Source organism: Palaemon carinicauda, chromosome 7, assembly GCF_036898095.1.
Source record: "Palaemon carinicauda isolate YSFRI2023 chromosome 7, ASM3689809v2, whole genome shotgun sequence".
Lineage (NCBI taxonomy): Eukaryota > Metazoa > Arthropoda > Malacostraca > Decapoda > Palaemonidae > Palaemon > Palaemon carinicauda.
Genome location: NC_090731.1, coordinates 13,954,370 through 13,968,497, shown reverse-complemented (window position 1 = coordinate 13,968,497; position 14,128 = coordinate 13,954,370). Strand labels below are relative to the sequence as shown.

The 14,128-nt window shown below is 42.5% G+C and overlaps 1 protein-coding gene across 1 annotated transcript in view; it reads right to left on the bottom strand.

Annotated features, from left to right (window-relative positions):
• dup (double parked) overlaps window positions 1-13,322 on the bottom strand; it is a 58,572-nt gene extending 45,250 nt beyond the window's left edge. The window contains 1 exon segment of the mRNA XM_068376587.1: window positions 12,871-13,322. Coding sequence (XP_068232688.1) covers window positions 12,871-13,239 — 369 coding nt within the window. The 5' untranslated portion in view covers window positions 13,240-13,322.
• Between the last annotated feature and the right edge of the window lie 806 nt (window positions 13,323-14,128).

The window sequence follows — 14,128 nt, the reverse complement described above, 5'->3', positions numbered from 1 at the left end:
TCTGGCAGGGTGGACTGCGCATCGGTGGTGGAGCTCTCACAGGTGGAGGGTGGGAGCAGGCAGCCGCAGTATCTGCTGAGCGCACAACCTCGGCGGGTTGTAGGTTAACAGGTGCATTGTCAACCTTCCAGCACGATACTCCTGCATGAAGGAGCAAGCTGAGACTGTATAGTCTGCAGCATGGACCACTAGGGTCTATGAAAGACAACAACAAACGGAGCTACTGTCCGTTGTGACTGAGGGTCTAAAACAGCTGGTGCGGCAACAGACGGAGTTACTGCCTGTTGCGGTACCACCTTGCCTCTCTTGGGAGGTGTGCAGTTGTCGTACTGCAGCGAGTCTGAACTGACCCAGTGGCTACACCTAGGCCGTTGGACTTGCGCGGAAGGGACCGACTTGCACTTAAAAGCTGCAAGATTTGGTCCATGGTTTCTGCGAGAAACCTCTTCCGCAGACGAGGAATAAATGGGCTCTCTCGTCTTTGTGTGGGTGGGGTGATCACGTCGGCAACGTGTGTAGATACACCCGAAACCACGGAGGGAAACGTCTGTTCGTCGATCAAGGCCTTTGGAACCCATAAGTCCTTCGACATTACTTCTCCCCTGGGCTTGGGAGCTTGTAAGAGGTATCGGACTAGGTGAACAACTGGCACGAACAGACGAACCCTCGAACGCAACACTGTAACACTTTGCGCATATCACTTTATCACTTTTGATTTTCTGTTTGCACTTATTTCACTGAACTCGGAACTTTAAGTGGTTTGTACCTGAAACACGCAATCCTATCCTTCATTAAAAGGTAGTACAGTAATTGCGAAAACAGTATTACAATGTAACAGAAAAACATAATGAAAGATAAAGAATTCAGTGGCTGGAAAAGAGACTAAACACTAGATCAAATAAACTACGTTTAAAATCTCTCACCGCATAAAGCCTGGGAACAAGAATAAAACTCTAGAAACGTTTTACCTTCTTCCCCTATAGCGACTAGGGAGAAGAGCAAAAAACGAGAACAACGTTACCCGCTTGAACGAAACGTTTATCCTCCTCTCTCTCCCTCCGTCTCTATCTCTCTCTCTCTCTCTCTCTTGACTTAGAACCTGAGAGATGAGCCCAATTATATATATCGTTAAAACATATTATTTGTTAAAGGAAAAAAAAAAAAACTGAAAGGTTTCCCAAATAAAAAGTTCCTTTATTAGAATTAAAACCATTTAAGCTAAGAAAGAATGAACGAAACGCTAGAATCGGTTTACTCTTACTGCAACGTGAAACCGTGAAATACTCTCTCTCTATCGTAACGATAGAGCGCAAGTTGAACGTTCTGAACGTCAACAACTGCGGAGACTAAACAAAACGTTAGTTCAACCTTGAAAACAGTACGAGACTATCAAAGAAATTCTTTCAAAAACATTAAAATTAAAATAGCATAAATTCTTAACAGGAAAAACGATATGACGGGCTCAATGTTAATTAACTTCGGTTCCAAGTAAGGACCGCCTACTATTAGGAAAGGTCGCATATAAACAAACATAAAAATTAATTTTTATAAGTTTATAATAAATGGAAAGTTAATCGAAGAGGCCTATAAATGGCGGAGAGATATAAAATAAATCTATAACTTTGTTAAGCAAAATTACCAAAAACCTAAACACACTTCCGTCTAAGGGAAGGGTGGGTCATAAAAAGTGAAAGAGAGTCTATACTCTCTTCGACACCAACACTTCCGTCTAAGGGAAGGGTCGGCCATTTAAAAGTGAAAGAGAGTCCATACTCTCTTCGTCACCATAATTAAATCTATCCAAAGCGAGTTCAAGTTTTGAAATGAAATAAAACCCCTGCATAGCGAAAGCTCAAAACTGGAATAGTGTACTTCACCAAAAAGTTGTGAAAACAAATCCAGTTAGGGACAGCGTATTAGTAGGTCTTGCCGGAGGCACGACAGAGGAAAAATTGAGTTCTTGTTGACAAGAAGTACTTGAGTACCTACTCACAGATGGCGCTGTTGTGTACACCCCCACCTGTATAGCGATCGCTGGCGTATCCCGACCGTAGATTTCTGTCGGGCAACAGAGTTGACAGCTACATGATCATCGGGTAAGATTAATATTGAAAAATGGTAGAGATGATGTACAAAAGTAATAACACCTATGGGGAAACAGAAACCTTTGAAGTTAGTGTTGGATTACACCAGGGGTTGTCATTAAGCCAGTTTTTATTTGTGGTCATGAATGTGTAGAGTGAAAAGATCAGAATTTAAGAGTTGCTATGTGCAGATGATTTGGTGATTACTGCTGAAAATGAGGAAGACTTACAGAGAAGAGTTTTAGAGTGGCGAGAGACTTTGAAGAGCTGTGGCTTGAGAGTAAATGTAGATAAGACTGAAGCCATGGTGAGCAGTAAGGAAGGGACAGGATAGCACTGCATGAAACTAGAGGCTCAGTTATATAACAGGTAGAACAATTTAGATACTGGGGATCTACTATAATTCATGAGGGAGGATGTGAGGCTGGAGTTGAGAATAGGATAAAAGCAGCCTGAGGAAAGTGGAGAAAGGTAGCTGGATATGTGATAAGAGTAAGTCAAGATTTATAACAAAGTAATAAGACCAGTGTTAATGTATGGAACGGAAACATGAGCTCCAAGACAAAAAGAGGAATCAAATCCCGACAGAACTGATGAGCATGCTGAGGTGGATTACGGGAATATCACTGCTTGAAAGATTGGAAAATTATGAAGTAAGATTTTAAGAGTTTATAAGAGTGTCACGAATGAGATGGTGTGAGCATATGTTAAGGATGGATGGTGGGGAGGGAGTGAAGAGGGCTTGGAAGGAACCTGTTATAGGGAGAAGATTGAGAAGGAGGCAGAAAACTAGATGGTGAAATAGGGTGACAGATATGGAGAGAAGTGGTTTTGGTGGAAGAGGATGCCTATGGAAGAGGATGCCTTTGAAAGAAGGCATTGCAGAGGGTTCATCAGGCAACCGAAACTTTAATGTAGGGATAGGTTGGAAAAAAGATGTTGCTGCTGCTGCAATGAAATTCTATTATCGCCATTATTACAAGTTGCAACCATAGTTGAAACAACAGAAAGCCCCAATTAAAAAAAATAGCTAAGTATAAAAGAGAGACAGAGTACAGTATTATCATTACTAGGTAAAGCTACAATGCTAGTTAGAAAAGCAGGATTCTACAAGCTCAACAGGTAGATAGTAGATTGTCCAAGGCACCAACCATCCATTGAGGAACTTCCATAAGGGTTACTGGGTCCTTTGACAGGCCAAATCGTACTACATTGGATCCCTCTATACTTACGTCTCATTTTTCCTTTGCCTACAAGTAAACTAAGTAGTCTGGCCTATTCATTACACATTCTCACCTTTCCTCGTATACTTAAACATGAAAGTTACATAAAACAAAAATTCTTTTTCACTTAAGGGTTAACTACTGCATTAAATTTAAGTGGCTGCTTTCTACTTGGTAAGAGTAAAAAGATATAATAGCAAGCAGCTCTTCTAAGAGAAGGACATTAAACACACTATTTTGTTTCTTATTTCCGGGGTGTATGTATAATAGTGGCCACCTGTATGTATGATGACAGCTGACGAAGAATACAGCAGTGTAAGGGGGGCATTAGCCCTCCCCGTCAGGTAAGTAGGTAAGTACACGGCTTGTACATTAGGTTAGGGGGAAGGCTTGTGTTAGTTGTCGTCCGTATTTTATGCACGCTGGAGAAACTGGCCGCTGATAACAAAGGCTCCTTATTTCCTTTCCTCAATGGGCTATTTTCCCTGTAGAAGCCCTTGGCCTTATAGCATCCTGATTATCCATCTAGGGTTGTAGCTTAACTAGTAATAATAATAAAACCGACAGATGAATGCAACCTATCTTAGAGTACAACTAACCTAACCTAACTAGTAAACAAGTTGAGGTGTATATATTTTGTTGGGAGAAATAAAATTTCGGAAAATTTACAGTTTCATCCATTATGGGAAATCTATTATAATAATATATTTCCCGAGTAAAGCAAGTCTTTTGTAGTATTTCTGTAAAATATTATCTGTCGCAAATGCCTAGTTCTTTATATATCGACGATCAAACTCACGCTACTCATGTCTTCCTCCCAGATTTTTTCTAAGTCTGTTGTTATTGTTGACTGTGTCTTGTATTTGCTTAAATGAGCCCTGTAGCCACTATAATCCGCAGACAAACTAGTCCACTATAAAGTCTTACACGTTTGGCCAATCACAGCGCCTATCCACTATGACGTCATACATGTTTGGCCAATCACAGCGCGACAATACAACAGCGCCACAATACATCTTTCCCATGCATTTCATTTCGTTCTTAGAAATGGAGGCAGTAGCAAGCACGTCATCTCATGTTGCACAAGAAGTTGAAATTCCATCTTCTTGTCCTGACTGTTTCCTAACTTGCAATGAATTTGTTGTAAGTTATTCGGGGATTATTGAAAACCTAGTGGATTTGTGCCAGAGACAATTTAATTTTACAAAATCAAAATTGGCCTACATGTCAAGGAAACTTCCCAACGGCTTCACGTTTTCCTCAAAGCAGCAACACATCTTGATGAACCAACAGTTTAAGGTAAGCTTCATTAATTTATAGAGTATATTATAATGGTGATAGTATAACGATGTATGCAGCAGTACCATCACTTTGGATTTGGTTTGATGGATGTGTTAGGTAGTGGCTGTAAGGGGGGGTGGCCTCGCAGGGGTAGGCCTAGGTAGGGGTACAGGGCCCTAGGTTAGGTGGTTGTATTAGGTTCGGTAGTGTCCCAAAATTCACTGTGGCCTTAAGGGGGGGTCGCAGGGGGGGGTGGAGCCCCCCCCCCCCCCCCCCCGGTAGGCCTAGGTAGGGGTACAGGGCCCCTAGGTAGGGGTACAGAGCCCCTAGGCTAGGTTATGTGGGTTTATTAGGTTCAGTAGTGCCCTGAAAATCACTGTGGCCTTAAGGGGGGTCGCAGGGGGTGCGGAGCCCCCCCCCCCCCCCGGTAGGACTAGATAGGGGTATAGGGGGAGGGGTGGTGGAAGGATAAGTATTCATTTATTGCAAATATCATTTGACGCCCCCCCCTCACCCAAAACCCCGGTTCCCACCTGGTGTCCCCCATAATTGTTGGGATGAAGTAGGGTCTTTCTGCATTCTAGAACAACTTAGTAAATCTCTAAATCGGATGGTTTGCGGTCAAAATAAACGTTAAATTCGTTGGAACTACACTATTTCTGATGCAACAAATATATTTTTTATTCCAGTTTCCCCATAATGGATGAAACATGTTATTTTCATTAGTAAAATAAATTTTTGAATATACTTACCCGATAATCATGTAGCTGTCAACTCCGTTGCCCGACAGAATTCTACGGAAGGGATACGCCAGCGATCGCTATACAAGAGGGGGGTGTACTCACCAGCGCCACCTGTGGCCAGGTACTGCAGTACTTCTTGTTGACACCACCTCAATTTTTCCTCGGTCCACTGGTTCTCTATGGGGAGGAAGGGTGGGTCAATTAAATCATGATTATCGGGTAAGTATATTCAAAAATTTATTTTACTAATGAAAATAACATTTTTCAATATTAATCTTACCCGATAATCATGTAGCTGATTCACACCCAGGGAGGTGGGTGAAAACCAGTGTACATGTATATCAAGAAGCCAAGTATCCCGTATTTCATATTATCAGTTATTCAAAATAACAATGAAATTATAAGTACCTGGTAAGGAAGTCGACTTGAACCATTACTCTGCCTTTAATAAGTTCGTCTTCCTTACTGAGCGCAGCGTTCCTCTTAGGAGGCTGAACAACTCTAAGGTGCTGAAGTATCAAGGGCTGCAACCCATACTAAAGGACCTCATCACAACCTTTAACCTCGGCGCTTCTCAAGAAAGAATTGACCACCCGCCAAATCAACAAGGATGTGGAAGGCTTCTTAGCCGACCGTACAACCCATAAAAAGTATTCAAGAGAAAGGTTAAAAGGTTATGGGATTATGGGAATGTAGTGGCTGAGCCCCCGCCTACTACTGCATTCGTTGCTACGAATGGTCCCAGGGTGTAGCAGTACTCGTAAAGAGACTGGACATCTTTGAGATAGAATGATGCGAACACTGACTTGCTTCTCCAATAGGTTGCATCCATAACACTCTGCAGAGAACGGTTCTGTTTGAAGGCCACTGAAGTAGCCACAGCTCTCACTTCATGTGTCCTTACCTTCAGCAAAGCAAGGTCTTCTTCCTTCAGATGAGAATGTGCTTCCCTAATCAGAAGCCTGACTAGTAAGAAACTGAGTTCTTAGACCTTGGAAAAGAAGGCTTCTTGATAGCACACCATAAGGCTTCTGATTGTCCTCGTAAAGGTTAAGACCTTTTTAGATAGTACCTAAGAGCTCTAACTGGGCAAAGTACTCTCTCCAGTTCATTCCCCACCAAGTTGGACAGGCTTGGGATCTCGAACGACTTAGGCCAAGGACGTGAAGGAAGCTCGTTTTAGCAAAAACCGAGCTGCAAGGAACATGTAGCCGTTTCAGATGTGAAAACTATGTTCCTGCTGAAGGCGTGGATCTCACTTACTCTTTTAGCTGTTGTCAAGCACACGAGGAAAAGAGTTTTTAATGTGAGGTCCTAAAAAGAGGCTGATTGGAGAGGTTCAAATCTTGATGACATAAGGAACCTTAGGACCACGTCTAGATTCCAGCCTGGAGTGGACAACCGACGTTCCTTTGAGGTCTCAAAAGACCTAGGGAGGTCCTGTAGATCTTTGTTGGTGGAAAGATCCAAGCCTCTGTGGCGGAAAACCGCTGCCAACATACTTCTGTAACCCTTGATCGTAGGAGCTGAAAGGGATCTTACGTTCCTTAGATGTAACAGGAAGTCAGCAATCTGGGTTACAGTGGTACTGGTTGAGGAAACTGCATTGGCCTTGTACCAGCTTCGGAAGACTTCCCCTTGAGACTGATAGACTCTGAGAGTGGATGTTCTCCTTGCTCTGGCAATCGCTCTGGCTGCCTCCTTCGAAAAGCCCCTAGCTCTTGAGTCTTTCGAAAGTCTGAAGGCAGTCAGACGAAGAGCGTGGAGGTTTGGGTGTACCTTCTTTACGTGAGGTTGACGTAGAAGGTTCACTCCTAGAGGAAGAGTCCTGGGAATGTCGACCAGCCATTGTAGTACCTCTATGAACCATTCTCTCGCAGGCCAGAGCGGAGCCAACCAACGTCAGCCGTGTCCCTTTGCGAGAGGAGAACTTCTGAAGTACCCTGTTGACAATCTTGAACGGCGGGAATGTATACAGGTCGAGATGGGACCAATCCAGCAGAAAAGCATCCACGTGAACTGCTGCTGGGTCTGGAATCGGAGAACAATACAACGGGAGTCTCTAGGTTATCGAGGTAGCGAACAGATCTATGGTTGGCTGACCCCACAGGGCCCAAAGTCTGCTGCAAACATTCTTGTGAAGGGTCCACTCTGTGGGGATGACCTGACCCTTCCGGCTGAGGCGATCTGCCATGACATTCATATCGCCCTGAATGAACCTCGTTACCAGCGTGAGCTTTCGATCTTTGACCAGATAAGGAGGTCCCTTGCGATCTAGAACAACTTCCACGAATGAGTCCCTCCCTGCTTGGAGATGTAAGCCAAGGCTGTGGTGTTGTCAGAGTCCACCTCCACCACCTTGTTAAGCTGGAGGGACTTGAAGTTTATCAAGGCCAGATGAACCGCCAACAACTCCTTGCAATTGATGTGAAGTGTCCTTTGCTCCTGATTCCATGTTCCCGAGCATTCCTGTCCGTCCAAAGTCGCACCCCAGCCCGTGTCTGATGCGTCCGAGAGGAGACGGCGGTCGGGTTTCTGAACAGCCAAAGGTAGACTTCCTTGAGAAGAAAGCTGTTCTTACACCACGCGAGAGTAGGCCTCCTCTCTTCGGAAACAGGAACTGAGACCGTCTCTAGCGTCATGTCCTTTATCCAGTGAGCAGCTAGATGATACTGAAGGGGGCGGAGGTGGAGTCTCCCTAACACGATGAACAGGGCCAGCGATGAAAGTGTCCCTGTTAGACTCATCCACTACCTGACTGAGCATCGGTTCCTTCTCAGCATGCTCTGGATGCATTCTAGGGCTTGGAAGATCCTTGGGGCCGACGGAAAAGCCCGAAAAGCTCGACTCTGAAGATCCATACCCAGGTAGACAATGGTCTGGGATGGGACGAGCTGGGACTCCTCAAAATTGACCAGGAGGCCCAGTTCCTTGGTCAGATCCATAGTCCATCTGAGAATCTCCAGACAGCGACGACTTGTGGGAGCTCTTAAAAGCCAGTCGTCTGACGGAGCCGGACACAAGACCATGGTACTGCTGCACAGTCTGTGAACTGTCAACCATGGGGAAGCGAGGAAGTACAGTGACAACCCGAAGCTGTCTAGACTGTCTGGGTCGTACAGACAACTCCTTATCGGGTTGCTGAGGTTGCCGCACTGCGTCACAACAAGTCACTTCTGCTGGTTGTTGAACGTCTTCCCAGTGACACACTGACTCCGTAAACAAAAAATCCTCTAACAAGGACTAAGCTTGGACTGCATGTCTTGCAACACAGCTCAAGGTCTATGGGAGCAGGTGTGGTAACAGACGGGGTTAGCGACTGAAGTGGAACCATTACCTTCCCTGGAAACATGTTATGCTTAAATAAAAGTCCATAGGAGGCTACACAGCTAAAGGCTCCTCTCCAAATGACAGAGTCCTCAAGGGAATATCAGAAGGAGGGAGAATAGCACTTTCTCATCTACAGGAACCATATCCGAGAAAAGCTAAGTTCTCTCAATGAGGGTTTCACTGGTGCAAAAGCAGCAGACTAGAAGGCAACGTTATGAAACTGCTTGACAGTCTAGTGAGTTGGAAACAACCAAAGATGTGTGACTGAGAAGTATGCGGTAAGGTATGCAGAGCATGCTGTATGTAGAGCATGCTGTAAGGTAAGCAGAGCATGTTGCATGGCGTGTGGCTTATGCTGCATGGGATGAGGCTCATGCTGCATGGGATGAGGCTCATGCTGCTTAAAAGAAATCTGAACCTGACACTAATCTAGCTGTCCGAGGATTTACCTGGTGAGACATCAGTCCCTTTACCAGAGAGTTTTACCAGATTTCCCCGGGCCACCACGTGACACAATTGGTAGTAATTCATTCAAATTACCTCTAATGAGACAATATGGATAAATATCAACACAACATCGTGTTCAAATAGAAATAAATTTCTACCTCATACTTGGGATCGAACACTAGCCCCTTCTAATGAAATTAGAATGTAAATTTATTAATAAAACATTAAAAAAAAAGAATACAAGTGAGTATTATTGATTGTTCCATTTAAGTTGTAAGCTGATGGGATAAGCTCTTGGCTTTCATATAGCCCACGGCTCAAAAACTGAGATAGATAGCTGCTAGCGGAAAGTCAACCCTTTAAGAAGTGATAAACCTGTCTCTTGAAGACAAAAAGGTTGTAGGAATCAGTGTTATTGTATTATATACAAATAAAAAATTATCTAGGGAAATTTTGATGAAAATGGGGTAATTTCGTGGACGAATCTAAGGTAATTTGTCCAACTTGACCTGGCAGCACTGTCAAGAGTTGCGCTTGCCTCAAGGGTTGAGGTGGTTGCGCAGTAAGAGATTTCTGTCTCCCAAGTTGAGGTTCTTGAGGTGTGAGCTGCGAGAGTTGAGGTGGCGGCTGCGCAGAACGCGGTTCCTGTCTCACGAGTTGAGGTTCTTGAGGTGCTTGCCTCGAGAGTTGAGGTAGCAGTTGCGAGAGCTGAGGTGGCTGCCTCAAGGATGGTAGAGGTTGTCGTACCTCAAGAGGTTGCTGCCTGGAGGATGGTCTTACTGCAAGAAACTCTTGTCTCAAGGGAAGAGGAGGTTGTAAGGCATAAGACTCCTGTCCCCATTGTTGAGGAGGTTGCTGCACAACGCTGGTAACTGGCAACTCCCAACGCGGCAGCTCACGCATGGAGGTAGCTTGAGGAACCTCAACCTCATACGTCTGGCAGATTGTACTGCGCAGAGGAGGAGGAGTGTTCGCAGGAGGAGGTGTATTAACCTTCTCTGCCTGAAACTCCTGCATCAACACCGCAAGCTGAGACTGCATTGTCTGCAGCATAGACCACTAGAGTTTAAGAAAGACAACAACAAACGGAGCTACTGTCCGTTGAGACTGAGGGTCTAAAACAGCTGGTGCGGCAACAGACGGAGCTACTGCCTGTTGCGATACCACCTTGCCTCTCTGGGAGGTGTGCAGTTGTCGTACTGCAGCAAGTCCGAACTGACCCAGGGCTAATGGCTACACCTAGGAGTTGGACTTGTGCGGAAGGGACCGACTTGCACTTAAAAGCTGCAAGATTGGTCCATGGTTTCTGCGAGAAACCTCTTCCGAAGACGAGGAATAAAAGGGCTCTCTCGTCTTTGTGTGGGTGGGGTGATCACGTCGGCAACGTGTGTAGATACACCCGAAACCACGGAGGGAAAACGTCTGTTCGTCGATCAAGGCCTGCTGAACCCATAAGTCCTTCGACATTACTTCTCCCCTGGGCTTGGGAGCTTGTAAGAGGTCCCAGACTAGGCGAACAACTGGCACGAACAGACGAACCCTCGAACGCAACACTGTAACACTTTGCGCTTATCACTTATCACTTTTGATTTTCTGTTTGCACTTATTTCACTGAACTCGAAACTTTAAGTGGTTTGTACCTGAAACACGCAATTCTATCCTTCCTTAAAAGTTAGTAATTGCGAAAACAGAATTACAATGTAACAGAAAAATCTAATGAAAGATAAATAATTCAGTGGCTGGAAAGAGACTAAACACTAGATCAAATAAACTACGTTTAAAATCTCTCACCGCATAAAGCTTGAGAACAAGAATAAAACTCTATAAACGTTTACCTTCTTCCCCTAAAGAGACTAGGGAGAAGAGCAAAAACGATAACAACGTTACTCGCTTGAACGAAACGTTTATCCTCCTCTCTCTCCCTCCGTCTCTATCTCTCTCTCTCTCTTGACTTAGAACCTGAGAGAAGAGCCCAATCATATATATCGTTAAAACATATTATTGTTAAAGGAAAAAAACTGAAAGATTTCCCAAATAAAAAGTTCCTTTATTAGAATTAAAACCATTAAGCTAAGAAAGAATGAACAAAACGCTAGAAACGGTTTACTCTTACTGCAACGTGACACCGTGAAAATTCTCTCTCTATCGTAACGATAGAGCGCAAGTTGAACGTTCTGAACGTCAACAACTGCAGAGACAAAACAAAACGTTAGTTCAACTTTGAAAACAGTACGAGACTATCAAAGAAATTCTTTCAAAAACATTAAAATAGCATAATATGTTAACAGGTAAAACCGAAATGACGGGCTCAATGTTAATTAACTTCGGTACCAAGAAAAGACCGCCTACTATTAGGAAAGGTCGAATATAAACAAAAATAAAAATTAATTTTAATAAGTTTATAATAAAAGGAAGTTAATCGAAGAGGCCTATAAAAGGCGGAGAGATATAAAATAAATCTATAACTTTGTTAAGCAAAATTAAGAAAGAGAGTCTATACTTTCTTAGACACCAACACTTCCGTCTAAGGGAAGGGTCGGCCATTTAAAAGTGAAAGAGAGTTCATACTCTCTTTGTCACCATAATTAATCAAATTAATTCCAAAAACTAGCTAAGCTAATGATAAAACTTCCTGAATAGCCAAAGCTAAACTCTAGAGCAAAAACATCACCAAATCGTGAGCAAAAACTCCAGAATCAACAGCGTATCCATGTAGGTCTAGCCGGAGGCACGACAGAGGAAAAATTGAGGTGGTGTCAACAAGAAGTACTGCAGTACCTGGCCACAGGTGGCGCTGGTGAGTACACCCCCCTCTTGTATAGCGATCGCTGGCGTATCCCTTCCGTAGAATTCTGTCGGGCAACGGAGTTGACAGCTACATGATTATCGGGTAAGATTAATATTGAAAATGTAAATTTACCAAAATTTCCTTATTACTTGCCAAATTGATTTTCTTTAAGGGGAAAATATTAATCTTGGTCTGAAATGCATTACAGTACTATAAAGCAAGTTGAAGCCTTTGTACATCAGCAGCCAGTTCGTCCCGTGTGGATTAAAAATGGACATCAACTAACCTAAACTTTCCCCCCTTACCCTAACCTACAAGCCATGGGGTTGTATGTATGATAGCGGCCACCTGCATGTATTATTATGACTAACTTAGAATACGGCAGTGTAAGGGGGGGTCAAAAGGGATGTTAGCCCCACCGTTAGGTATGTAGGTAAGGATACGGCTTGTAGGTTCGATTAAGGGGGGAAACTTCAAATTCCCCCCTTACACTGCCATATTCTAAGTTGGCCGTAATCATACATACAAGTGGCCGCTATCATACACACACCCCAACTAGTTTTTCGATTTTACCATGGCTCCTAGATTAGGTGGGGAACCTTAAGTTAGGCTGTAATCTTGGGTTTGTTCCACTATGAAAATGTGGTTTTTCAGTCATAGCTTTTAGAACTTTAAAGACTGAAATCTGAAAAAACATGGGTCTCCCCAAATTACATACATCAGAAGGGTTCAAACTATCTATACGTACACCAGGAACATTAAGTTTATTATTATGAATAATATGCTTTAGTAAATATTTCCTCACATTTTAATTAATGAACCGGTCCCTCCAAAGTATGGTTCCCAAAACCCTACAAAATGCACTACACAATAATCTTATTTTCTCCAAACCGTTTCTTGTACTATCTTATAATTTTACCGTTCTAAATTGGGTTTCTAAAGTATGCTTTGCAAATGGTAAACAGTTACTATACCTTATCATCTTCATTTTCCCTTTTTCTTTTCACGGACGCACGTTCAAATAATGCAGCAATATCCTGAGACCCAGAAGGACGAGTTTTCTTCCTCTCCGATTTCTTATTCGATGGTTTTAATGATTTTTCCGACTTGGATAATCCGTTATTCAAAATGAATTTCGTGTTCCCCCTTTCGCTTGACGCCTCAATCTTCGCACCATCTTCTTTAGATAAGATTTTTTCCGCTGTTTTCGGGGGCAAAATATCACTGCACTTAATTTCTTGGTTTATCGATAGACTATTCTTTGCGTTTTTAATGCTGCTTTGGTCACGGGCACTTTTTCTAGCCTTGTAAAATTGATGTAAATTGGATTGCGTGGCCGCCATTCTGTATTTTCGAGTGTAAACAATAGTTAATTCCCGCGGACTCGCTTCTATAGGTTCTTCTTCTTCCAGTAATGTTACAGCAATGCAGCACTTCAAAAGGAGCTGCTATTAACATCTAGTATTACATCATAATAATATAAGAGAAACGAACAATAATTTGATTAAATATTTGTGAATAATTTACCCTAATTAATTATCTGTACTATGATGAAAATAAAATTCCTATTCTTATTTTCATTTGTATGGCAATGTCTGTTTCAACATCTATACAAACTTGCTGCCAAAATTTAGTATTACTTCTTATTCAACTTTTTATAGCATGAACCTACTGTAAATGTATATCGTGGAGTTATCTAGTTTTATATGCCATATTGAAAACCCTAATTAATTCTTATTTATATTTATGGGATGATAAACCTTACTTTTTATTTTGTTTAATTTTAAATACATGCTTTTACTGGCCACATCGGAGGGTCCAAGTGACTACTTTCTGTTTAGTAAGAAGTGTTTTAGAAATTAAAAGGAAAATTTGACCTTCATTTCTATAGTAATTGTTTTCAGGTGTTATGTTTTTTCTTTAACTATTTCTAAATTTTCCCGTTATCCTGGTAACAAATAAATATTCGAGTATCATTTTTATTCAATCACGTTTCGAATTTCTTCGTTGCATCTTGAAACATTAACAGAAAATCTATTATTATCATATTCACAATTATATAGGTTCTTGGTGTATGGTGCAAACAGTTTGGTTTCTTTCTATTTTCTATGTTGAATGTCGAACACAAATCTCCTGTTTTCCCATTAATTGTCCATTCATATGAACGTTCAGTTGCATTCATCTTCTATAAACAATAATTGTCGTGAAGCTTAAATGAGGGATAAGATTTCA